Below are 24,161 nucleotides of genomic sequence, written 5' to 3'. Positions count from 1 at the left end.
GCGATCACAATTATTGCGCATGCGCGCGGCAATTCTTCGGATTGGCATCACTGATTACTATGTCCCGAAGTCCCGATCGCTCGTCCGTGTTAGCCATGTTTTACGATCAGATACGTAACGAGCTTATCGTACGAAAATGAGTGCCGCGGGCGAGAGAGTCGATCTGTCGTGGTTGTCGTGCGATCGGCCTCGACGACGGTGAAGAGGCCCCGTTGCTACGGCAAGACGCGGAGTGGCATGCGTTCGCTTCCTCGGCAGGACATCGCGCGCGTGTGCTACGGCCGGTGATCGTGCTCGGTGGCGGTGTGCGGTGACATCTCTCTTTCTCTCTCCCTCTCTCTCGGAAAGGCTCTCTTGGTAGAGAGCCGAGAGCCTCACGCTCAGCGACGCGCGTCGGAGTCTGTGCGTGACAGACCCGCTCTGATCCAATGGAGGAGTCGCGTCCTCTTACCGTCTTGTTGGCTTTGTTGTTGACAGCGCTCGCACGAGGTAAGTTCGTCTCGAGAGAGAATTTTATATCCCTATTTTTTCCCTGCGATCTTAACCGTTGTTAGGTCCATCTATCCATCGTCATTCGATCTCGTGAGATTCAAACGATAGAATTTCACGAATTACAGACTCGCCGTTTGCCTGAAAAAATGCATTCGTTCATTGTCCTGGTATCGTTCGCGATACTCTGGCCTATCTAGGGTCCTTTAAGGGAGATTTCCGCGCGAATGCATCCGCGTCGCTGGACCCAGTCGTCCGCCGTGAGAACGCGTTCGACCTGTCAACGAGCGCGCGACGCAATACTGACAATTTGCGGAAGCGAAATGTCATAGCTGTTGAAACAATAAATAGAATAGAATCAATATTGAAGTTTTTAGTAACACCATCTCTCTCGCACTTTGTATATATTAAAATTAAAATAGGCGTATCTTGTGGAAAAAAAAAGAGGAAAGAGAAACAAAGTATGCAGAGAAGGTAATTAACACGCGAACGAACATAAAGTACAAATTAATTTGTCGATTATCATTCTTTTTAATCATAAAAGTATAGTTTTGTACATTTCAGTTTTCGTATTTTAATTTCTCCTTGTTGCTTTTATTACTCTTTCATGTGCATACTGACTTTCTTTTAGATGCAATTGAGACGAAACGAAATTCTTGCCGATCGCGGAACTAAAGTGCGGAAGATCGAGACGGAAGATACAATTGCCGAGTCCCGTCCAATTTAATCGGGATAGCGAAATGAAACGAGAGTTGGTGACATTTCCATTCAACGAGATTCGATACTGAATAAAAAAATCAAGTAGAGTGTATGCGTGCGTGAATCAAAACTTTTTTTTTTTTTACGCCGATTTTCGAATCGCTTTTAATAACGTCGTAAATATCCGCAAAAACGCATATTCTGTTTATTTAGATTACCTATAAAATAATTCAAATTTATCCTGTAAAGATTCTTCTTCTTTATATCTTCGTCTGAGATTTGCGATCATTCTTACTCGTCGGTTTTTTTTTTTTTTTCATCCTGTCTTGCTTGCAAAAATTACATAATATTTCGCACTCGTTAGTTAGACGTACGTATAATCACATGTCGGCATGTGACACCGCTAATGTAAGCAGTGACGGTAATGTAATCATCTTTAAAAATCGAGTATTGTATATCATTGCCAGATCATATCTCGCGGGGCATTTTCGAGAATTAAATTTATCGAGTATTGATTAGAAAAGCGATCTACATCGCTTTTATCTATTTGTGCGTGTGTGGATATCAACTGGGCAAATTTGCATAATCCGGTCGTTTGTGTGTACGAAGGAAGTCGAGTTGAGAGACCCTGCCCATCGGGTGACTATTATTGATGCAAGGGAGAAAAAGAGGAGAAAGAGAGGGGGGGGGGCAGAGGGGTGGGCGGCCGGCGAGAGAGAAGATTACGCCGACGAGAGCACGGGGTTGACTTCTTTTGGAATGTATTTCCCATTGCGATTCGAATCGCGGGGGAATAATCAGCCTGTCGAATGAATTTTTATATTTTTTTGTAGTAATTATAAAGTTAAATTGAGTAAAACGAAATTAAATAAATTTTAGAACGCGAATATTACTGTATTTCCATTTTTAAGAACACTCTCTCTCTCTCTCTCTCTCTCTCTCTCTCTCTCTCTCTCTCTCTCTCTCTTTGAGACGAATCAGCTGTCAAAAATTAATTATTAATTTTATTTTAAAAGGCTAAAAGTGCTTTGCGTGTTTGCGCACAATGTCAAGTTCATGAATCTTGAAATATATTAGATTTATCAATTTTTGACGTAGCTTGATCTTTTCCTCCGTAAAAAATGTATTCTTATTTTTGTCCACGATGTACGTAGGTGGAAAATTACAACTTAATTTATGTAGCATAATTAATCATGAGATCTCGTTTATCGTAACTAAATCTAGATCGCTAGATTAGAAAATAATATTTTTACCAAGTCTTCGTACATATATTGTATATATATATATATATATATATATATTATATTATCGTATAATATATTTATATATCTTTTCTCTCCATTTCTTAATTTTATTTTACCAAATTAATTCAATTTTAAACCGCATAATCTTACATTGCATTCGGAATGAGCAGGATCACAGTGATCTCACGGGACTAATTAAGACTCGATTAATCAAAGCGATCCTGCGCAGTGTGCGCATCCTTCAATATATCGTATCGTCGTGTTTATATTACACTGGATTTTAATATACAATATACTAGCGGGAGCAATACAGTGTGCCTTTCGCGATGGCGATATAAATTGACGTTGTCGGAACGAAGACGATAGGGTCTTTATTGTTGCGAGTTCGCGCCTGGTCGTCCCGTGTTTAAGGATTCATCGAGGAGATTTTACGGCGGCGATGGAGAACAGAGCGGAACATTCCGGCTTATATACGGGCCGAAAACCGTGCGGTTTTATCGCGCTCGTGAATCGTGCTCGGTAAACATCCAAACTCTTGACCGTTCCTCCGCGATGCCTATCTCCGCGGATATACAGGGTGTCCCAGATCATTTGGGACAATACTCGTGTGCAGATAGAGCGGACCAAACTGAGTCGAAAAGTTCTCTATCATTTTTTTTTTATAACGCTTAATAAAGGAGTTATTATCGAGTAAAGTCTGGCCAATCAGCGCCGATCTCTAGCCGGACGCACGTCGGTGAGCCGCACGCCTGATAGTATGCGACAGCGCACGCGCGCGACTCACCGACGTGCGCCTGGTTAAAGGTTGGCGCTGATTGGCCAGACTTTACTCGATAATAACTCCTTTATTAAGCGTTATAAAAAAAAATGATAGAGGACTTTTCGACTCAGTTTGGTCCGCTCTATCTGCACAATGTAATTTTGCATCACCGTCGCTTGTCGTTATTTTCAATCTAAAACGCACACGTCGCTATCGAGGTAATATATTTCGAATCGCTAAAGTAAACTCGATAAAGGGATTTATATATATAGCGCGATTATTATTATTTTTCTTATATACGTTCGCGAGAATCAAATAGTCTATTAAATAGCAGGGTGCGTATTATTTGAAATCTTGAACAAAAATATCTTTTGTAAAAAATCGGGAGATTTTTTTACAAAATTTGAATAGAGAGAGACACCCTGTAAAATAAACAGTTCACAGTTCTATTTGCAGATGCGTTCTATGATTATTGTCCGAATCGCTAAAACAAGGACGATTTAAGAATTTACCTATGTCGCCTATGTAAAAAGACAATGACGGGTGTCGCTTTTAGAAATGCTTGGAAATTCGCTCTTACGACGAAGCACCGGACGGATTGCTCGCGCTTACGAAATTCGACACGCGAAAATACACATTCCGTTCTATATACGGGGAACGATATTTCCTTACGCCTGTTGGCTTTGTTCGATTTTCCGTACGCGTTTGGGATTGTTTCGCTCGTTCGATTGCGGCGGTAAGTATCGGTGAAAGCCCGCGCATTTCGCGAATTATTCCGCTCGAATCTGCACGCTTGCGGTCGCCGTGTTAAATGTTGAATTATACGCGATACTTGTAATACTTATTGCCGTTTTTTGCTCGTGTCCTCGTATCCTATCCATTACGAGACTCTTTACGAGCCAGTTTCTTGCGGAATCGTATATTTTAGAGAGACACGCAAGACATTTGTAAAATAATTTGTGAAACGGCGTTATTCTACGTCAAGTATTTTTATTAAATTTCGATATATAATTTTTTCCATGCTAATATTATCCATTTTGTTATTAATGTTTCAAAATTATCCGATTCCACGAAGTGTCGAAACCATATTATTATTTTCTCTCAATGCTTCTTTAAAATATCCAAATATTATTCTTCGCATTGTTTAACGCTATTCTGCTTCATTGATGCTCGTATGCCCAGCGTAAAGACCCTTTTCCGGTTGATCGAGTTGGTGAAATTTCCAACAATGAGAGAGAGAGAGAGAGAGAGAGAGAGAGAGAGAGAGAGAGAGAGGGGGGAGGGGTTTCTCTCGGCAGACTGCTCGTTGTTCAAATAAACCTGTTATCCCCGCCGTGCGAGAACTTGTCCTGCCGACGTGTAGCATACCGCGGAATAATTATGAGAACTGTACAAATAGAACATCATAAACTAAAATGGTACACAATAGTGCCAATGCCCGATCCCTTTTTACGCTCGTCCTTTCTCTGTCGGGTCTGATATATAAAGATCCCGGCACTATAGGGTTACGATTCTACCTGCGCAGAGAGAAGAAGTCTCTTTGGATTTAATAAATTTTGTCGTAACCGAAGAAATATATAATGCTTGAAATGAATCCCAACCATACTGATGTTCGAAGTAACAAATATGATTGTTTGATTTTCAAATAATATATTTATTTATTTTAAATAAAATATTTTTCGAATGAATCTCATTTTTTCTTCAACTTAAACAATTATATTATCCCTTCGAACAATATTCTTCTTTTATTTAAAAAAGATTCATTATATCGCTTTTAACAATTTAGATAAATCTTAAAACAAGTTAGATAAAGTCAAATGACACGTTACTGCATATCTTTCTAATCAAATCTTTGAAGCATCTTAGGATCGTAGCGTATAGAAAAACTAATTTCTATCCGAATAAAATTAATCTATCCGATTTTCCAAAAATCAGTTTTTCATTTTCTGAATTCTCTTCTATAGAGATCGTATGAGAAATAAAACTGATAGAAATAGTCGTTAAATGTTATTAACCGCGTTTTGCAAGCCTTATTCATATACTCTTATAACAGAAACTTGAATACGAGTATAGTGACGTACAGGGTGTCCCATTTTAAATGACCCACTCAAATATCTCAGAAACACTGAATTAAATCGAAAAATGTTTCAAACAAAAGTTGTGTGGCTTCAAGGGGGCCATAAGATGGTGACAATGATTTGATCTTGGAAAATCATTTGAAAGTCATGTAAAGGTCAACTTTAAAATCTTAAATGGAAACCCCCATTTTTTATTTAGTATTCTTGTAGCTGACATCGAGAGCTTTCCAAAACACTATAATAAAGTATTTTTGAGTGGGTCCTTTAAAATGGGACACCCTGTACAACGGTAAGCGAATAAATTATATTGTTCCAAATAACAGTTATTTTTCCGTCAAACAATATAGTTTAACGCAACGAAACCATAAAATTTTTTATTCGACAAAATAATGTCTCGTACAAAATTATGTTTTTGTAATGAAAGAAATGTATGTCAAACAAATAGATATATATTAAATTTAAAGAAACCTTTTTCTCTGCGTGTCAACGACTGTGTGCTCGCGAAACAAAAGTCTATTGTCATCGCGTCTCTATTTCTCTCGTAGCTTATTCGAAATAGATAATCGTAGACGAGTGTTTGCCGCGATAAATAAATTTTATCGCGAACCAAACATTTTTACGTTTCGAAGAAAAATGTAACATTCGAATGTTGTAAAAAAATTCAATTCTTTTGAACCATAGTGTACGAATTAGTCTATATATGGGACACATGTCCGTGTAGTGGACACGCGTGTGCGATGTCGTAATGACAACGGCTCGCCCCAACGCCCACGCACAAACCAGAATCTCGCGCGTGTATTTACGCACGTGAAACCGCGCTAGCTTGACGCATTGCGCGTTTCGCAGATCAGGGATGGATTTGCGAAACGCCTCTTTTACAGTTAACGTTATATAATTTATGCTGCGAGTTGTATTATCATTACTATTATTATATATCGATCATTATATAAAATCTAAACTTGTTTGAGAAAAACAGTTTATGCAATCCGGAAGATAGTAATCTCTCTGTAAATTTATATTCAATCTTACGTTACATATACTCGATCTATCGCTTTCCGAGTAAAATTCGAAAACTCGTAAACTTTATTGCGCATTTCCTCGAAGAATGTGCGATGACTCTTTCGCGGAAAATACATCTTCGGAATATACTATTAGCATTTTCAAGCGAAGCGGGTTTGATCGCTCCGAAAGCGATTAAGCCCGATTTTCCATGAACATATATGTTTGACCGAGAATGAATTTTGAATCTAATTAATATAAATAATATATTAATAAAAAAATATATATATAAAGTACGTGTCGTTTGACGCTATTTTCACTTTAAAGCACAAGATTATTCGCTTTGTTCAATCAATCAAAGCCTTACTCGTAGCATTTCATTGATCAATCTAATAATCCAAATACTCCTAGTCGGAGTTCCAAATAATCCAAGACAGAGTTTATGACGTCATTAATCGCTCTCAGAACGGTCAAAGTTGCCTCGCTCGAAAACGTTATACGAATCGTCCACGGGAACCTCCGTCAAGCTCTTCCTTGGACGTAAAGTAACGTTTAAAACCGGAAATGACCGATGCGAAAAGAAATACTCGCTTATCGATCTCAAGAACAGTCTGATCGGGGAACGTTTGTCCGTCTTCTTCTGTGGGGGGAGGGGGGGGGGTCGGTGTCGTTAGGTTAACAATAGATTTTTGCGTCGCGTAGGGGACATCCCTCCGTCATCCTCGCGTATTTATCAATATTTACGAGACACCCCGTAGACGCCTGATGGCTCGCGCGCGCCGCGTACCTTGCCTTCCTTCACGGTCTGTTCGTCACATGTCGAGTACTTTTACCGGACTTTTTCAACATTCTCTTCCTTTGCGCGGCGCCCGTCGTCTCGCGTACATATTAATCCTCGTGGCGAAAGAATCTCAGAGATTTATCGTTGCGTAAAAAAAAATGGCAAACGCGTGCGCATCCCAAACGCGAGGAGAACTCGAATTCCTGTATACGAACCTCGATATCTTTTTCTTTTTTTCGTCTTTTCTTCAATCCGTTATCTTGCTTTGATTGTATAAATACGTATTTACATTAGAAATTATTTTATAATTAGTTAAATAGTTTACTTTCTCGATATTATCTGCTTCTTTATAAACAATTATCAACGATGTTTATATGTATAACATTTTCTTCATGAAATATATCTTCTTTTATATTTTTCTAATGTTAACGTTTATTCGTTGCGTAAGAAGATGACAATACTATTAGGTGTACAACTTTGCTTCCGCCGTTTTTTTTTCCGAAATTCGAGACTTTATTGTAAAAAACTGGTTATACATTTATGATTCAAAGTATTGTTCACTCCCAATGATCGTGCCAATTCTTTTTGACTTTGACTCGAGTCTTCGTTAAGTAATGCCTCCAATTCTGCATCTTCGAAAACCTTCTCTCTTCCACCGCTATGCCGGTCTTCGACGTGAAAATCACCGTTCTCGAAGCGTTGAAACCACTCGCGACACGTTCTTTCACTAATAGCGGCTTCACCATAAGTATTTGAGAGCATTCGATGAGCCTCAGCCGCAGATTTCTTCATATTGAAGCAGAAAATTAAAACCTCCCGCAAATGACGAGAATTTGGCTCGTAAACTGACATTTTCAATCGAGAATAACTTTATGATGCGGACACAAATCGACTAATGTTTCCATGGGGTTATATTGACAGATGCCCAAGTTTATGGCATGACGTCTACGATCTATTTATTTCGACCACTACTTGCCGCTAAAACCATCTATAGGAAAACGGAGGAAGCAAAGTTGTACACCTAATATCTGTACGTGTCATCGAAAAGAAAACTCGCTTAGAGGGAAAATCTGCAGAGACGTGAAAAGTCACGGCTATATTCTATCTCGCTGATATCTTGCTACCAGCCGACCGTGTCAATTACACGCTAGATGCTATTTTTCCGACGAAACAAACATTTAAAGCTGATAACGAATCTTGTCAAGCGCGAAATCATCCGATACGTATATAGGCTCGTCTGCGATAGCTTCCACCTATATTATTTCAAATTGATAGAAAATGTTACACGCGTGATGTATTTTAACGGTAATCGAAAATACGGGAGATGAAAACGATCGAGTATTGCAATTTTATGAAAAAAAGTGTCGTGTGTGTGTGTGTGTGTGTGTGGGTTTTTTTTTTTTTTTTTTTTTTTTTTATATAAAACCAACGCACATCTTTGTCGCTATTAATTTCTTTCCTTATATCTTGTTACACGTTATATCGACAACTTTAAACTCGTAGTTTATGATCGCGTGGTACACGTGGTGTTTGCGCCGCACCTCCGGCGCAAAGTGCCAGTGGTCGCATATGATAGATTTTATACTCTCGTATATATACGATAACACACAGACCCTGTAATAGTTCTCCCGGTCTCTCTATTTCGGTATCCCATGCGGTAGGTTCTCGCTTGTACTCGTAAATCAAACGGTACAACGTGCCGAATGGTTTATTTTCCTTTCGAGCGCGGGACGCAAGCGTCGCGGCGCCGAATACCTTTCTTCTCTTTTCTTCCTCTTTCTCTCTCCCTCTCCCGATCTTCCCTCTTTCTTTTCTCGTTCTGGGAAAAGCCGTCTTGCATCTTGACGAAGTGCAAGTCGCTAGGAACGATGTAGAGGTAGAGTCCATGAACTTGGAAAGTGCACGGGGATCGTGAGAGAGTGAAATGGAATACAAAGGAATAGAATGTATATTTTATTTACCAAGACTATATAGAAAAAAAAAATTTTTTTTTTGTTTTAATATACAAATTAAAATGTAAATAAGATAACGATATTACGATTTTAAGGAATCTTAAGGAACGGACGCGTCTTGGCCTATGTTGTGATTGCTCCTTATATTCCTGTTACTTAATATTTCTGTGTTAGAAAATTACTATATGTTTGAAATTTATTTCTTAAACCAGTGAATGTTTTTAATTTATTTTGCATATATATATATATGATATATAAACGGAAGCCACATATGTAAATGTGCCGCGAATGACAGAGACAAATGCAGTAATATTAACTTCATTTAATTGAACGAAATAATATCGAGTTGAAAAAATAGATTATAAAATAGCGGGTTTTTTAACCGATATAATAACGTAAATTGATAAAATTCAGAAAAAGAGAGAAGAGGCAGAAGAAAAAAAAAATGTATCTTTAGGGAACAATGTACCACATTGCAACCATTAAATTTATCATCGGATTATTGCATTGTCACAGTCACCTCGCTGTCACAATTATCTCCGTTGATCTTCTATCTGGTAAGGTAGCTAATGATAGATGACGGAATTTGATTAGTATTGGCAATGCAATTTCTAATTTTACTTTCTAATGAGTATTAGACGCTATCGCGTCCGCGGCAAAGAATCTTTATATCTTTATATGTGAAAATCTATTTATTCCGTATAAAATAAAATAAAGTTACATGTATTTTACACACGATTTTATATATTAGGTGTACAACTTTGCTTCCGCCGTTTTTTTTTCCCGAAATTCGAGGCTTTATTGTAAAAAACTGGTTATACATTTATGATTCAAAGTATTGTCCACTCCCAATGATCGTGCCAATTCTTTTTGACTTTGACTCGAGTCTTCGTTAAGTAATGCCTCCAATTCTGCATCTTCGAAAACCTTCTCTCTTCCACCGCTATGCCGGTCTTCGACGTGAAAATCACCGTTCTCGAAGCGTTGAAACCACTCGCGACACGTTCTTTCACTAATAGCGGCTTCACCATAAGTATTTGAGAGTATTAGATGAGCCTCAACCGCAGATCTCTTCATATTGAAGCAGAAAATTAAAACCTCCCGCAAATGACGAGAATTTGGCTCGTAAACTGACATTTTAAATCGAGAATAACTTTATGATGCGGACACAAATCGACTAATGTTTCTATGGGATTATGTTGACAGATGCCCAAGTTTATCGTATGACGTCTACGATCTATTTATTTCGACCACTACTTACCGCTAAAGCCACCTATAGGAAAACGGCGGAAGCAAAGTTGTACACCTAATACATCCATTTATAATAGTGTATGCGTGCTTGTAATTATTCAATTCTTTGGGTCATTTATCTTAACATTTTATAATACTTAATCGCGTCTTTACGCTCGCTGGAACGCGATTAGTGCTACTGCGATATAATTGGAACAATAATCGAGGACAAAAGTATGGCACGCCGATGAAACATGCGTTGAAAATTTGATTTTTCCTCTAATTTCCTTGTCGACACGATGGAAATTGCGTTTGTAGGATCGGACCATCGTCGATCTACCGGAGATCATCTCGTTCCCCCTTACTCTCTCTCTTTCTCTCTCTCTCTCTCTCTTTCTCTCTCTCTCTCTCTCTCTCTCTCTCTCTCTCTCTCTCTCTTCACGCTTGTGCTCTCGCGCGCTCTCGAAGGTGACAGACCACCGTGAGCGTGAAACTGTAACCCAATAACCGTCGTCAGTGACTCTCAATCGTTAGAATCTCAGAGTGCTCCATTCTCGATGCCTGCGGTTATGGGAAAATGTTCGCCAATTGGGAGCTATAATCCGATAACTCTCGTCATTGGTGGCTTTTGATGGAGAATCGAGTGCGTGGCGGAATTCTGTTCATAATACAATAGAATTCGATTATACAGTTATAGCGGAAAAAAAGAGCAACATTTTTTAAGACTTGATAATCGCGTGAATTATAAAAATAAATGTTACTTTTACGCGCTCCCGATTAACACGTTAAATAAAAATTCTTCGAAATTATATCGAAATTATATCTCGCAGGCTTGGCTCTCAATTTTTTGAAAAGTGCGCCCCGCTTAATCGATGTTAGGCATCGATAATCGACGCTACGTTAATCGGAGATTATTATCGATTACTCGATCACGTAATTACGTACCGTTATAATCGATAATTCGACCCATTATTTCTATTTGAACGTGTTTACCGAGCTTTCCTCTCCCATTTTTCTTAGAATAATAATTCATTATCTTAAAATTATCATCTCTTCAGCATTCGTTAGATGAGAATAAACGTTTCCCAACGTTTCGATTGATCGACCAAAGTGCCCATTAGTGCCCGATAACGAAGTAGTACAACGGCTCGATTTAATCGATATATTGTATTTGCAGAATCGAGACCATTTAATCGGAAATTTCGCGGATAACGCGGATAAAATGGAATTTCTCACGCTATTCCCCGAGATTGCAACGAGATGAAACTAACGCTGTTTCAAACGCTTAACCTCGACCTTGAGTCTACTGAATTGCAGATAAAAATGATGATGCATCTGCATTCCGTTTCTCGATGACGTCGGCACCGCTCATAGAAATATTCTCAGAGCGTGGAGCATTCTCCGGACGCGCAATACGATTTTATAAGGTATTGCTGAGGAAGAAAGAAAAAGCAACGCTTAGAGAAGCTTTCTTTCGAAGAAGCCAAGACCTAATACTTGAACGTTTTTGTAAAGATCGAAGGTTACGAGTGCCTTTCAGCGTTCCGCGATTAATACAGAATGCCGGAATAATGTCGTACATGTATTGCGCGTATAGAAAAATCCACATGATAGATGGTTGCCGATATAGAATTCCAGTTTCTTACGCACCGTTCGAGGCGATTTAGAGAAGCACGATATATAATAAATAAAATCTTTGTCTTCTCTCTTTTCTCTAGAGCTCCTTTTTAGATTGTAATAAAAAAATTAAATTGCATTCTGCTCATTCTAAATATTTCCGAGTAGGAGACATTTCAGATTTGTTTTTCAATTGGATTAAAATTTATAATTCTTAATGTTTGTTACATAAAAGCCTTGGCTGTATTATATTACAATCTATAAAAAAAAAAAAAAAAAAAAAAAAAAAAAAAAAAATCAATTCTCATATATAATCATGTATTATATTTAGAAAATAATTTAGTAATAATAAGTAAAAAATTAAACTCAAACTTATCAAACTATCTCATATATGGATTTTCTGAGCAATATGAAAAATCGATACGTACAATAATAAAATATCACGATGATATAATTTTATACAAACATGTTTTAAAGATAAGACACACTACATTTGCATATTCATTATTATTCGGATATTATATATCTTCGTTTTAAAAGCCAGTATTGTATTGCCGAAAAGTATCAAAAATATTATTGTCGCAGCATCCCAGACAGCAAGAAATCGTCTCTGAACGATCTCTCGCCTCGTCGTCCATAAAAATGTCCCGCAAACGAACACTTTCTTTTCTTTCTCCTCATTTCTCTTTGTCTCTCTTTTTCCATCGCGGTCGAATCGCGTACGCGACATTAAATCGTCTCGTATCACGATAGTGCGATCGCGCTAAGGGACACATGGAGAAGAGAGAACAGAAACAAAGAGAGAAAATTCCGGCATTTGGGCGTCTCGCCAAGCAGGCAAGCAAGCTGGGACGCCCCTATATATGGGGTGGACGACCCTTTGTTCGGATCGCCTCTTTCTCTTCCTCCGCAACCGATTTTCTCTTCTATTCACTCGATGAGTCCGGCTCTTTCTCCTCCGCCCCTTTTAACATCTACACCCCCCAACTAACGCGCGTTGTGCACGAATGGGTCACGAAAGACGCTACGGGGCCGAAATTTGATATTGCAATAACGCGCTGCTTCTAATCGGTGTATCGGGTGTGATCGTTAAACATCCCCTTCGTAAACAGACTGGGAAGCCCCTATCGTCACGATTCTTATCCGGAAGCGTGCGATCGCTTTTACTTGACAAATTGAATTCGGGCATTGTAAAGAGACAGCAGAGATTCCCGTTGTACGACACGTTTTATTGGAGATATAATCGAATATTGTTTCTTTCGTCATTATTTTTTTCTCCTTTCTCTGTTTCACTGTTTGCAGTCAGCGCAGGTGGTTTGGACTTCACTATCGAGCCGCAGAATGTGGTGGTGGAACATGGTGGTCCCGCGAGGCTGGACTGCGTGGCGAGGAGCGCCTTTGGAACACCAAATATACATTGGCGCACGGACGATGGGCAGCCGATCACATTTATCGGAGACAGTTATCGGTAATACGCGTGACACGCATCTCTATAGGAGGGAGATTAATGTCCCTCCATGTATTGTCCCGTTCAAGTGTCTGAAAAAATGTTTTGATTTTATGATTTTGTAGATCACAGCTAGCAAACGGATCATTGTACATAAATAGCGTATATGCCGGTAGTGCAGAGTTAACCGGAAGTTATCAATGCTTAGCTTCCATAGATAATATCGGAGCTATTGTCTCGCGGACAGCTACAATCAAACTAGCAAGTTAGTATCTACATTCAAATTTCTCAGCATTATATGTAATATATATACATATGCTTGAATATGTCCTATCCTCTGAAAGAGGATATATTCATACTTTTGCCTAGAATATGTTGCGATATGTTTATGTAATGAAACATGCGCGTAACATTGATTTTTTTTAAAGGCCTGCCCGGCTTCGAAAGAGAACCTCAAGATACTATGATTTATGCAGGACAAATTGCATATTTAAATTGTGCTCTACCCGCTTCCTCCAGTTTGTTAAAGATACAGTGGTTAAAGGACGAACATCCGTTAGCGCTTGATAAAAACCGAATGACAATCCTGCCGTCAGGTATGGCATATAGGCATCTTTATTCTTTTTAATTGAGATATTTGCTAATGTAAATAAATTAATCATTATCGATATAATTTATCTTTACAGGCGCGTTGGAAATTGAAAATGTTCAGTATTCCGACGTTGGATCGTACAGATGTAACGCTAGTGGTTACGGCCAATATAGATTGAGCAACAAAGCACAATTAGGATTATTATCTAGCGACATTGGTAAGTTTTGTTATCAAGCAATAGGCGATAGAATTAAACACGTTTGACGAGACAGCATTAAATTTATCATGAATTTTTATTCGATGCTACAGACGAAGGATCTAGCGCTCCGGTATTTATCGCACAGCCTTTGCAACAAATAGCTGTCGAAGGATCTGATGTGACTCTTGAATGCGCTGCCAACGGTTATCCGAAACCGACAATTCTTTGGCTTAAAGACGGCGCCGCCCTCGATTTGACACCGTCATTTGATTCTAGGTATATTACATAAGTTTGAATATCAACGATATATAAATCTGAATATAATGTGCGTGTATTTACGAGAGATGTATTTTCTTCAAGATATCGCAAAGTCGCTGCTTCTAGTCTCATCATCACAAATGTCAGAGAATTAGACCATGGCTTATATCAATGTCGTGCAGAAAATGAGGTTGAATCTTTGGATGCAGTCGCTGAATTAATTATACAAGGTGCATAACTTGCGGGACGCATAATATTTTAACATGTAACTTGTCGCATATATATATAAATTTTACGCTTAATTCAATCTTCAGTTTCGCCGAAGTTTATAAAAAAGCCCGAGGATAAAGTGGCGAGTGAAAATCAAGATTTAGAATTCGAATGTGAGATCTATGGGAAACCGGAACCGAAAATCACTTGGTTGAAGAATGGTGAGCGCATTACGTTGAGCGCATATTGGCAAATTATCAATGGGTGTGTATATATAGGAAATATTTTTATATTATTTTAAAAGATTTGTGAAATCTCAAGATTTTAATAAAAAAAAAAAAAATAATAATAATAAAACTTTTCAATTTTTCCGTTTCCAGATATAATTTGAGAATCAATGGATTATTACCTATAGATGCGGGAATTTTCCAGTGCATAGGAGTGAATCCTGCTGGTAGTGTTCAAGCTTCAGCGCGTCTCACAATTAACCAGCCCAGTGAGTTTTACCATGAAATCTCTAAAAGGCATACACACATCGTTTCATTAATCGGTCAACAAATATTTTTTTACGCGAAATTTTTTTAGTTTTATTTTTTTATATCGATTTTTTTATGTACATTTATTTCATTGTATTTCTCTATTTTTACATTTATTTCTATTTGAAATTTTAATTTTATCTTTATTTATTTTTTCCCTTCTCGCGTATTCCTTGCCGATTAACTGTTCTGCGTGTTAATATTGCGCAGAGAGAATGAATTCCCACAGAATAACGACTCCCAAGACAGTTCCTAAGAAAAAGTTGTTACTACACCGACAGTTGTATAATAAGACGTGGCAACATCCAAGTACTCTCCTAGGACACACGTTGTCATCACTCACACCGAATCCCCCGCTTTCTATAAGTCCCTCCGACGATCCCGCGGATCTTCTCCCGGGCTCGGTTAAGTATCCCAACTCCCTTTACGACCCAGACTCCCGTTTTATAGATGATACGGATACTCTGGAGGCGTTTGACGGAGGTGGGATACCTTCTCCGCCAAGGAACCTGAGCCTAGTCATCGTTACTCCAAGGTTTATTACGCTACGTTGGCAAGAGCCAGAAAATATCAACAGTGACACTCTCAATTATTTTATACATTATAAACAAGAAGGGGCCATGAGGTGAGAAATAAACAAAGTGTATATATTGTATAAGTATAAAATAATAATAATAATAATAATAACGATTAATCTTCATTAATCTGTATAGAGAGAGAGTTGTCAACACGCAACAAAAACTGGAAGCTATGATACGTGGTTTACAACCTAGTATGACGTATCAATTCCATGTAATTGCGCAAACCGCTCGAGGTATTAGTGCCCCTAGCGAAGTATTACAAGTTACAACGTCAATAGAGGTTAGCAGTATTTTTTGCGGTATTTTTTGAATATTATTATGTTTACGATCTCGTTTGTAACATCTTGTGTAATCTCTTAGGCCAATGTTCCTGGACCTCCGCTGAATTTAGAAGGTCATGCAACGAGTAGCATGAGTATTACCTTATCATGGGAAGAACCACAAGTTATTAATGGTCGAATATCTAAATATATTATTACATTTATGGAGGTATATAATTTTATTGCGAATAGTAGAGATTTTACTGTTGTATATTAACATAGATAGCGATTCAATCTTATCGTATTCTTAGGGCGACGGTGAAGAAATAACGCGTGAAACTACTAGTACAACGTATGAATTGGTAGATCTTGTGCCTTATACGGAATACAGTATTAGAGTTCAAGCGGTCAACGAAAATGGCCCGGGCGCGTTTAGTAAGGATATCGTAATTCGAACTCACAGCTCACAACCCACGCAACCACCGCATAATGTTACTTTAGAAGCAGCTAGTTCAACGGTATTTATACCATTTGGAACAATTTTTAAATCGAACAAGAGTAAATGAATACATTTAAAAAATTTTGCCTCTTATCTTCTATTTAAATGTTTTTTTTTTTTTTTTTTTTGTTTTTTGTTTTTATTAGAGTATTATCGTAAGATGGGAACCTCCACTCGAAGGACAGAACGGGATTATTACGGGTTACAAAATCCGTTATCGCAGATATCCGCACGATTCCCGATCCGGAGATCGACGGCCCCCGATTACGGTGACAACTGAAGGAAATCAACGTTTGTATGTGCTCAATGGACTCGAGAAGCACGTTGTGTATCAAGTTCGCATATGTGCCTTCAACGTCAATGGAACTGGGCCTTGGACGGAATGGACAAAGATAGAGACATACGAGAACGATTTGGACGAAACGAAAGTACCCAATGCACCTAGTAATCTAAGAGGTATATAGATCTGTGTGTGAAACGTAAAATGACATTTTAATTATTAAATTTGTTATAAAATGTTTGTATACATATGTTGTTACAGCGAATGCTATGGCAGATTCTATACTGGTATCGTGGCATCCTCCGAAAGACCAAAGCATAAAAGTGAGGAAGTATAAATTAGGTTGGGGTAAAGGTTACCCCGATGTCGAGATACAAGTTCTCGATGGAAAGCAACGATCTTACGCAATCAAACCTATTGGTAAAACATTACGATAAATTGTTTCATTTTTTATATAAACTGATAAAAACCTCTAATTTTGTAACTTCACCGTTTTCTTCTTTTATAATCTTAGAACCAACAACGGAATACGTAATATCTTTAAGAGCAACGAATAATGTTGGCGACGGTCAACCAGCGTATGCAAATGTAAGAACTCCCGAACGTTTTGTATCCGAATCCGCAGTGCCTTTAATACCACCTGTTGGCCTTAAAGCTATCGTGCTCTCGGCTACTACCGTTGTGCTATATTGGACCGATACGACTTTATCGAAAAGTCAAGTACGTTTACGTCATACATACACATATATATATTATCGCATTATTATTGTTATTTTATAAAACCTCATAAAATGACGCGCGAAAGGTTAAGCAGAAATATCTGTAGCAGACATTTATTTTTAGTATGTCACCGATAATCGGTATTACGTGGTGCGTTATACATCCTATCATCACAGTAGCAGTCCAAGATACAAATATTATAATGCCACAGATCTCAATTGTATGATTCATGATTTAAAACCTAACACACAGTATGAGTTTACAGTTAAACTGGTCAAGGTAAAAAATAGTTGAGCACAGCATCTAACAGTTGAGAAAAGTAAATGTATTACAGAACAATTTCCGCAGGGTAAACGAAGCTCACCTTGGAGTATGGTCGTTTTAAATCAAACGCAAGAAGCTGCACCTAGTACGGCACCCCGAGATTTAATCATTCAAACTGTGGAAGACCGTCCGACTTCCGTTTTATTGCGATGGCAATCTCCTAAACAACCCAATGGACAGATTACAGGTTGGTAATACTCCTCCCCTTTTAAGGTTCAAAAAATAAAATACATTGATATATTAAATCATATCAATTTGCAGGATATCTTATAATCTATTCTACCGACAATACGAAATGGGATCGTGATTGGCAGGTCGAAGGTGTCATTGGTGATAAAATGGATGCTATCGTAAAGGGTCTGCATCCTAATACTATGTATTATTTCAAGATTCAAGCTCGGAATTCTAAGGGTTATGGACCTTTTTCCACGATGGTTTCATTTAAAACGCCACAAAGTAAATACTTCGATTTTTACTCATTTATTCATTGATGTTGAAAATGTTAAACTTGATTGTTTTGTTGTACAGTGTAATATAGACCTTTCAAATAATATATTAATCCAACTATATATATAAATGTGTAGTATTATTTGCATATACATATTATTTTTATATGCTTTATGTTGCCTTTTGTTGTACATTCGTGAATTAGTGTGTTAATTATTACGTTTTTTTTTTTTTTTTATTCTTACTTGGTAGGCAATGGCATGGATATCTATGACGAATTGCATGATCGAGGTAAGATATCATTCCGGAGACTTGATATTTTTATTTTAATTATAGCATGCCTTTATAAGCATGCTTTACTTTATTAGAACTTACAATTCATCCCAAGTGTGAAAGAATTTCTTTGCACATTTTTAATAGAATAAAAGATTATGCGTTTGAATTTCAAACAATTTTCATTTTTTTTCTAGATGGACGAGGCCTTTCCAATCTGTTGATTTATATCATAGTAGGTTTTTCGATTGTCATTATCACTGGTATATCCGTAGTGGTCGTAGTATGCTGCAAACGTAATCCAAACTCACCAGATCGAAAGAAAGGGTATGCATTATGATTAAAAAACTATATGTTAATAATTAATACCTTTTATATTTATTATAAGTTATTAATGTATTTTTTTATAATCTTTACACACAGATATATGAAAGACTCGAATCAAAAAACGAATATCAAGCCGCCAGATTTATGGATTCATCACGATCAAATGGAGCTGAAGGCGCTAGAAAAATCATCGTTAAATGGTGAACCATCTACCAGCGGCGTCACTAGTAATACATTACCTAGATCGGGCAATCTGGAATATAATCAAGACAACGTACACGGGAATTCCAGTTCGTTGGATAAACGTACTTATGTGCCAAGTTATATGGGTAAGTATATATAATTTTGATGGAGAATATACTACGCGCTGCACTGCCATGAATCAAACATCACCAGAAACATTTGAATCACTTCACAAAATTATCAGTTATCTTATTTATATAAGCAAGAATAACTCCTATATCGCACATTATAGAATATTGTTTTAATAATTTTATTTGTAAATTAATATTTCAGTTAGTACAGTGCACACTAAAAGAGAGAGAGAGAGAGAGAGAAAAGAGAGATTTTGTATATTTCATTTGCAGTTTTTTTGGTTTTGTTATTTGGTTGCTTTTTACTCATTTCCTATTAGGTAACACTGACGAGAAGTGCTCAACCCTGAGCAGACAGCACAGTCGTGGAAGTCACAAACCTAAACTAATTACACTCCCTGTTGACAGTGCACCTTTGCATCAGCGTAAGTAGTAGTAAGATCATCACTCGTAATAGTGCACAAGTACTTGTGGTAATGTAACAATATGTTTTTGTATCAATAGCAGTCAAAGTACAATATTATTTCCCACAATAAGACAAATATACACAAACACATAATATTCAATACGATCATCATTTTTATGTAGGTATCAAAGTTTTCGACTTATTGCAGCTATAGCTACGGCTACCCCGATTGTAAATACTAGCATGTCGCAGCCGACCATTCATACCTCGTGCAACGACACATCCTCGGTGCGACAAAATTATCCGCGAACGGTCGCGCAATACAGTTTAAATCGCGCGCACGTGACATTGGAACCGACGCCGGAATCCAGCCCGGATTCCTGTAACATACCTAGTTCGTACGAACCGCTACAGAGTCAAGTAAGATTTTGAATATTTGCGATATAAGCTGTTATTTAACGTAGTGTATAGCAGGACTGTTCTCTAATTTCTCTTCTTTCCCCTCCCCCTCCCCTCCAGTTACCATATGGCACAAGCGGGCAGTCATACAGTGGAAGCACTCAATATGCCCCTAATCATTATGGTAACAATAATCAACCGATGAACAATACCGTTGGAATGGAGAGCAACAATAGCAAACGTCTGCAGGGCCATCCGCTCAAGAGCTTCAGTGTGCCGGCACCTCCGCCGCAGAGTGCTCCTTCGACACCAGCGCAACAGAAGCACGGTGGTTAGTATACTAATTATTAATGTAATCGAATGTGCGCTTAATATAATTCTTTTCATAATTGCAGTATCGCAAGTGACAGTGAGGCCAACAATGTCCGGAAGCCCGTACAAAAAACCGCAAAGTTCGTCGTCGCAATTGGCGAAGAATCGTTTAGCTTCCGTGTCGAACCCAACGCATACTTCGGAAGAAGTTGAACGTTTAAAGGTAAAAATCTGTCAGATCTATGCTATATTAATATATGCCTTGATTCTCGTACAATTTTCAATATTGAATTTGATATTTTATATTTATAGACACATATTTCATACAATTACTTTATGATCGAGTTAAATTGTGATTACAGCCATCCTATTCTACGGAAGAATTGAATCAGGAAATGGCCAACCTAGAGGGTCTCATGAAAGATCTAAATGCCATAACAGCATCAGAATTCGAATGCTAAAGCAGGTTCCTAAGCCTTGTGCCATCTTAACTGATGGATAGACTGCAACGCCATATTCTCAATGTTAGTACCTGGGAGGTAGTAAATTAATTAACACATTTGAGTCTGTCGCGTAATCAATTTACGCGATTATTATCAGCATTATAAACGCGAGATGAGCGTTATATAGTTAATTAGCGCCGATGAACGGCACAATTAACGCGTGACCCGAATGCTCGATTGAATACGATATAATTCGGAACGTAGCATTCGGTCTTTATTAAGTCATTCCATTCTAATAATTAATGTTTCCTCTCTCTGGTACTAGCGTTGTTTATTTCGAGTGTGAAAACTCAAAGTTGTGTACTTGCCAATATAATTCCGATAGCGTGTCAGCGTTCTTTCGTATTTTTGATAACGCGAGCATGCAAGTATAATACCGCGATCGGCCGCGGAAAAACTCGACAAACATTTTGTGTTATAGATGTTTATGATAATCGCGTGTGAATGTGCTATAAGACGCATATACCGAGATCGAAACATAAATTATACGATTACATGATCGAACCCAATGTGTTTTCTGCAATGTATATGAAAGTCGATGTATAATAATCATTCGTGAATAAGAAACGTTACGACGTCTTTCTTCGACATTTGCATGAAAATCTGGGGTAGTTTAATCAGACGATACCCTTTAATTGTGCTTTCATATGCATTGATCAGAGAGCAATCTTGCCTAAATAAAAAAAGAATACTCTACGCTTTGCAATCCCAGCGAAAAGCTCGCGTACGTTGCTATTCCGTATTCATGTAATTCGTATATTTGTATAATTGCATTCTACATCGATGCTAATAATACGCTTAATAAAAAATGGGATATGCATGAGTCGCTCGGTCGAGTAATATACGATTTAAGATAAAAGACAGAAAATAATATTTATTCTATTTTTATATTTATTAAAATCATTTGTGATGAGCTTTATTGTACATTTTTACATTTTGAAAGAATTTTTAACAAAATTTATAATATACATATTTCTATTTTAGATTTATTTTAAAAAAGATAATTTTATAATGTATCTCCGACAACAATAGATAAATTTTTATTTTTATTTTTCGGGATATTTTATGTGAATTTGCTAACTTTCACTCGATACCGAGCATAATATTCGGTTTTATGCTCTAAGGATTGTAAAATTTTTGTAACTTGTATTTATATTACATTCAGGTGCGGATTTTTAAATCCGATTTATGTGTTAGGTTTTACTCTGTACTCAACATCCTTGGCAGCTCGCATTTAAAGAAGAAAGATTTCGTGCGTATACCCTTTGTTGAATCAACCACCTAGTATTACGATCTCAATGGAAAATATTATTTTAGAGTTAAATGCGGAAATAATCGAATATTAGGTATTATACGATAAAATGTTTAGTATAACAAATCAACAATCGATTTTCCTTATAGATTGGTCGCGAAAGATGTACAAGATTCATTCGCGGAATTTAGTGACATGATATTTTCGGACCAATCTATCGTTATTTCTAGAGTTGATTTATTTTACTGTAAACGTAGAGTATATAAAGATTGTTCTATCGACGAAAATATGGTCCATTTAAAAACGGAGTAAGTTTTATTCACTCCAAATATCTCTCTTGCGAGTTAAAGTATTATCGATAAAAAGTTGTATAAGCAAATATTTTTATTGGGATACACATATACTTTGTATGAATTTATATTTTACTTATCTAGATACCGCAATCAGGAACATATTTCTTTTAGGAAAAATTTTTTTTATAAACTTAACGCACAAATGCTCAATCTTTACTGACATCGGAAATCGTCGATATATATATATATATATATATATATATATATATATATATATATATTCATATATTTATATCACCAAACACATTTTATATAAACTACTTACTGCCAATTCACATTAATGCACATATCCGTCAAAGTACATACGTACATACATTTCCTTCCAATGCTAAACATTTTTAATCCAGCAAAACATAAATAAGAGAAGGGAGTATATTCAACTCCAATTAATAAATATAACAATCGTCATTATATTGCGAACTAATAATGCTTGTAGAATTTTTTAAATTGTACTCGACTGTTTTTGGAACATTTTATATTTTCATAGCATTCGACATATTGTACAAAAGTTGTATAATTAAGGGCGTTTTAATAGACGCAGGGTTAATGCAAGTTAATAGAATGTAAGTAATATGAATGAAGTTTATTTTATACTTTTGCTCATGAAGACAAAATTGAATATTGGAAACGAATATACATTAAGTTAAAAAGTTACAAAAGTATTATAAATAGTGTTTAAGTCATCTAGGATCACTTTTGAAATCATAATTAATTAATATGTCAGCTCTATCATTTTTAAATGTATATTTGAATTTTGTGTAAAAAAATAATTTGCATGGTATCAATTTCGATGTAGCACAATCTTTTCAGAAACGCTGCAAAGTAACAGATGATACTCTCTTTATATAAATGCTGCCAAACTTATAACATGGATATTTGCAGATTAAAATTTTTCAAACAGAACCGAAACAATCTTGTATCATAATTCAGAGTATTACGTGTTACTTGTGTCGGTGATAATGTCGCCCAATACAATTTATACAAATAGCAAATAAGTTTTTTCATTGTTGACTTAGCTTGATGAGAATATTGCAGATTTCACGTGCATTCAACTAAGGCTCTGTTCGTCAAGAATAGCGTTACATTTTCATTTGTCATAAGTTGTAAATTAATTACAAAAATAATGTTATTTGTGAATGTGCGATACATTCTCAGATAAGCTATGTTTTACACTATGATATTGTTTTTATGCTGATTTTAAGCTATGCACAAGCTTTCACAATTGCGAGAAGAATATGTAAACTATACCGATAAAGAGAACATCTTGTACATTAAGCATATATATATGAAAGTTGTATCTACTGCTTTGTTGAAAAAAGCGACAGATACTTTTTGATTGAAAGACAAAGGCCTATGCGGAGGGCCTGTGAAAATAATTTACCACAAAAGTATAATTAGCATAGTTACGTATATATATATACATATATATACTTAACAGATATTTATCTATATAAAATGAATATTATTTATTGTTTTTTTTTTTTTTTATATACACGCTGAATTTTCTGGAGACAAACGAAAAAAATACGAAACGTTAGAGGCTGGCTTGCATTCGATCGTGTCACATCGCGCTAATGCATTTCTTATTCTCATTACTCATCAACGAATCGATCATCCGCATTTATGAACTAGCAAGTAAATAAATTATCTAGTATTAGCATTTATATAAGATTGACGACGGGGGAATAATTGCGATTAAGGACGCGATCGGCTTATCGATGTACATAATATAAAAGAAACACACATCGCCACTTTATACAAGATGATCGAGTATTTATATATACATTGAATATAAATATAAATCTTATATTTGTACAACA

The 24,161-nt window shown here is 36.8% G+C and overlaps 1 protein-coding gene across 7 annotated transcripts; it reads left to right on the top strand.

Moving 5' to 3' along the window:
- The first annotated feature begins 80 nt into the window (after positions 1 to 80).
- On the top strand, positions 81 to 24,161 carry Fra (neogenin protein frazzled). 7 transcript variants are annotated; one of them, XR_011446911.1, is made up of 28 exons: positions 81 to 489; positions 13,152 to 13,317; positions 13,422 to 13,561; positions 13,725 to 13,892; positions 13,983 to 14,105; positions 14,198 to 14,363; positions 14,448 to 14,575; positions 14,660 to 14,819; positions 14,936 to 15,051; positions 15,302 to 15,716; positions 15,805 to 15,952; positions 16,033 to 16,161; positions 16,244 to 16,450; positions 16,578 to 16,887; positions 16,973 to 17,131; positions 17,226 to 17,431; positions 17,555 to 17,710; positions 17,780 to 17,942; positions 18,017 to 18,211; positions 18,455 to 18,493; positions 18,673 to 18,802; positions 18,899 to 19,131; positions 19,437 to 19,541; positions 19,731 to 19,942; positions 20,042 to 20,252; positions 20,317 to 20,456; positions 20,596 to 20,757; positions 21,934 to 24,161. XR_011446911.1 is itself a non-coding variant. In XM_070295464.1 (27 exons), the coding sequence occupies exons 1-27, from the start codon at positions 429 to 431 to the stop codon at positions 20,692 to 20,694; spliced, it is 4,245 nt and encodes a 1,414-aa protein (XP_070151565.1). In that variant the 5' UTR covers positions 81 to 428; the 3' UTR covers positions 20,695 to 24,161. The 7 variants fall into 7 exon arrangements, 6 of the variants coding, with proteins under 6 accessions (XP_070151565.1, XP_070151562.1, XP_070151561.1 ...); XM_070295464.1 differs by having other exon boundaries at positions 15,542 to 15,716; positions 20,596 to 24,161; XM_070295461.1 differs by having other exon boundaries at positions 19,737 to 19,942; positions 20,596 to 24,161.

This window comes from Polyergus mexicanus, unplaced genomic scaffold, assembly GCF_030449975.1.
Source record: "Polyergus mexicanus isolate NDT 795.1 unplaced genomic scaffold, iyPolMexi1.0 SCAF_5, whole genome shotgun sequence".
Lineage (NCBI taxonomy): Eukaryota > Metazoa > Arthropoda > Insecta > Hymenoptera > Formicidae > Polyergus > Polyergus mexicanus.
The sequence above is the reverse complement of the archived record's forward strand: the minus strand, read 5'-3'. Positions and strand labels throughout refer to the sequence as shown.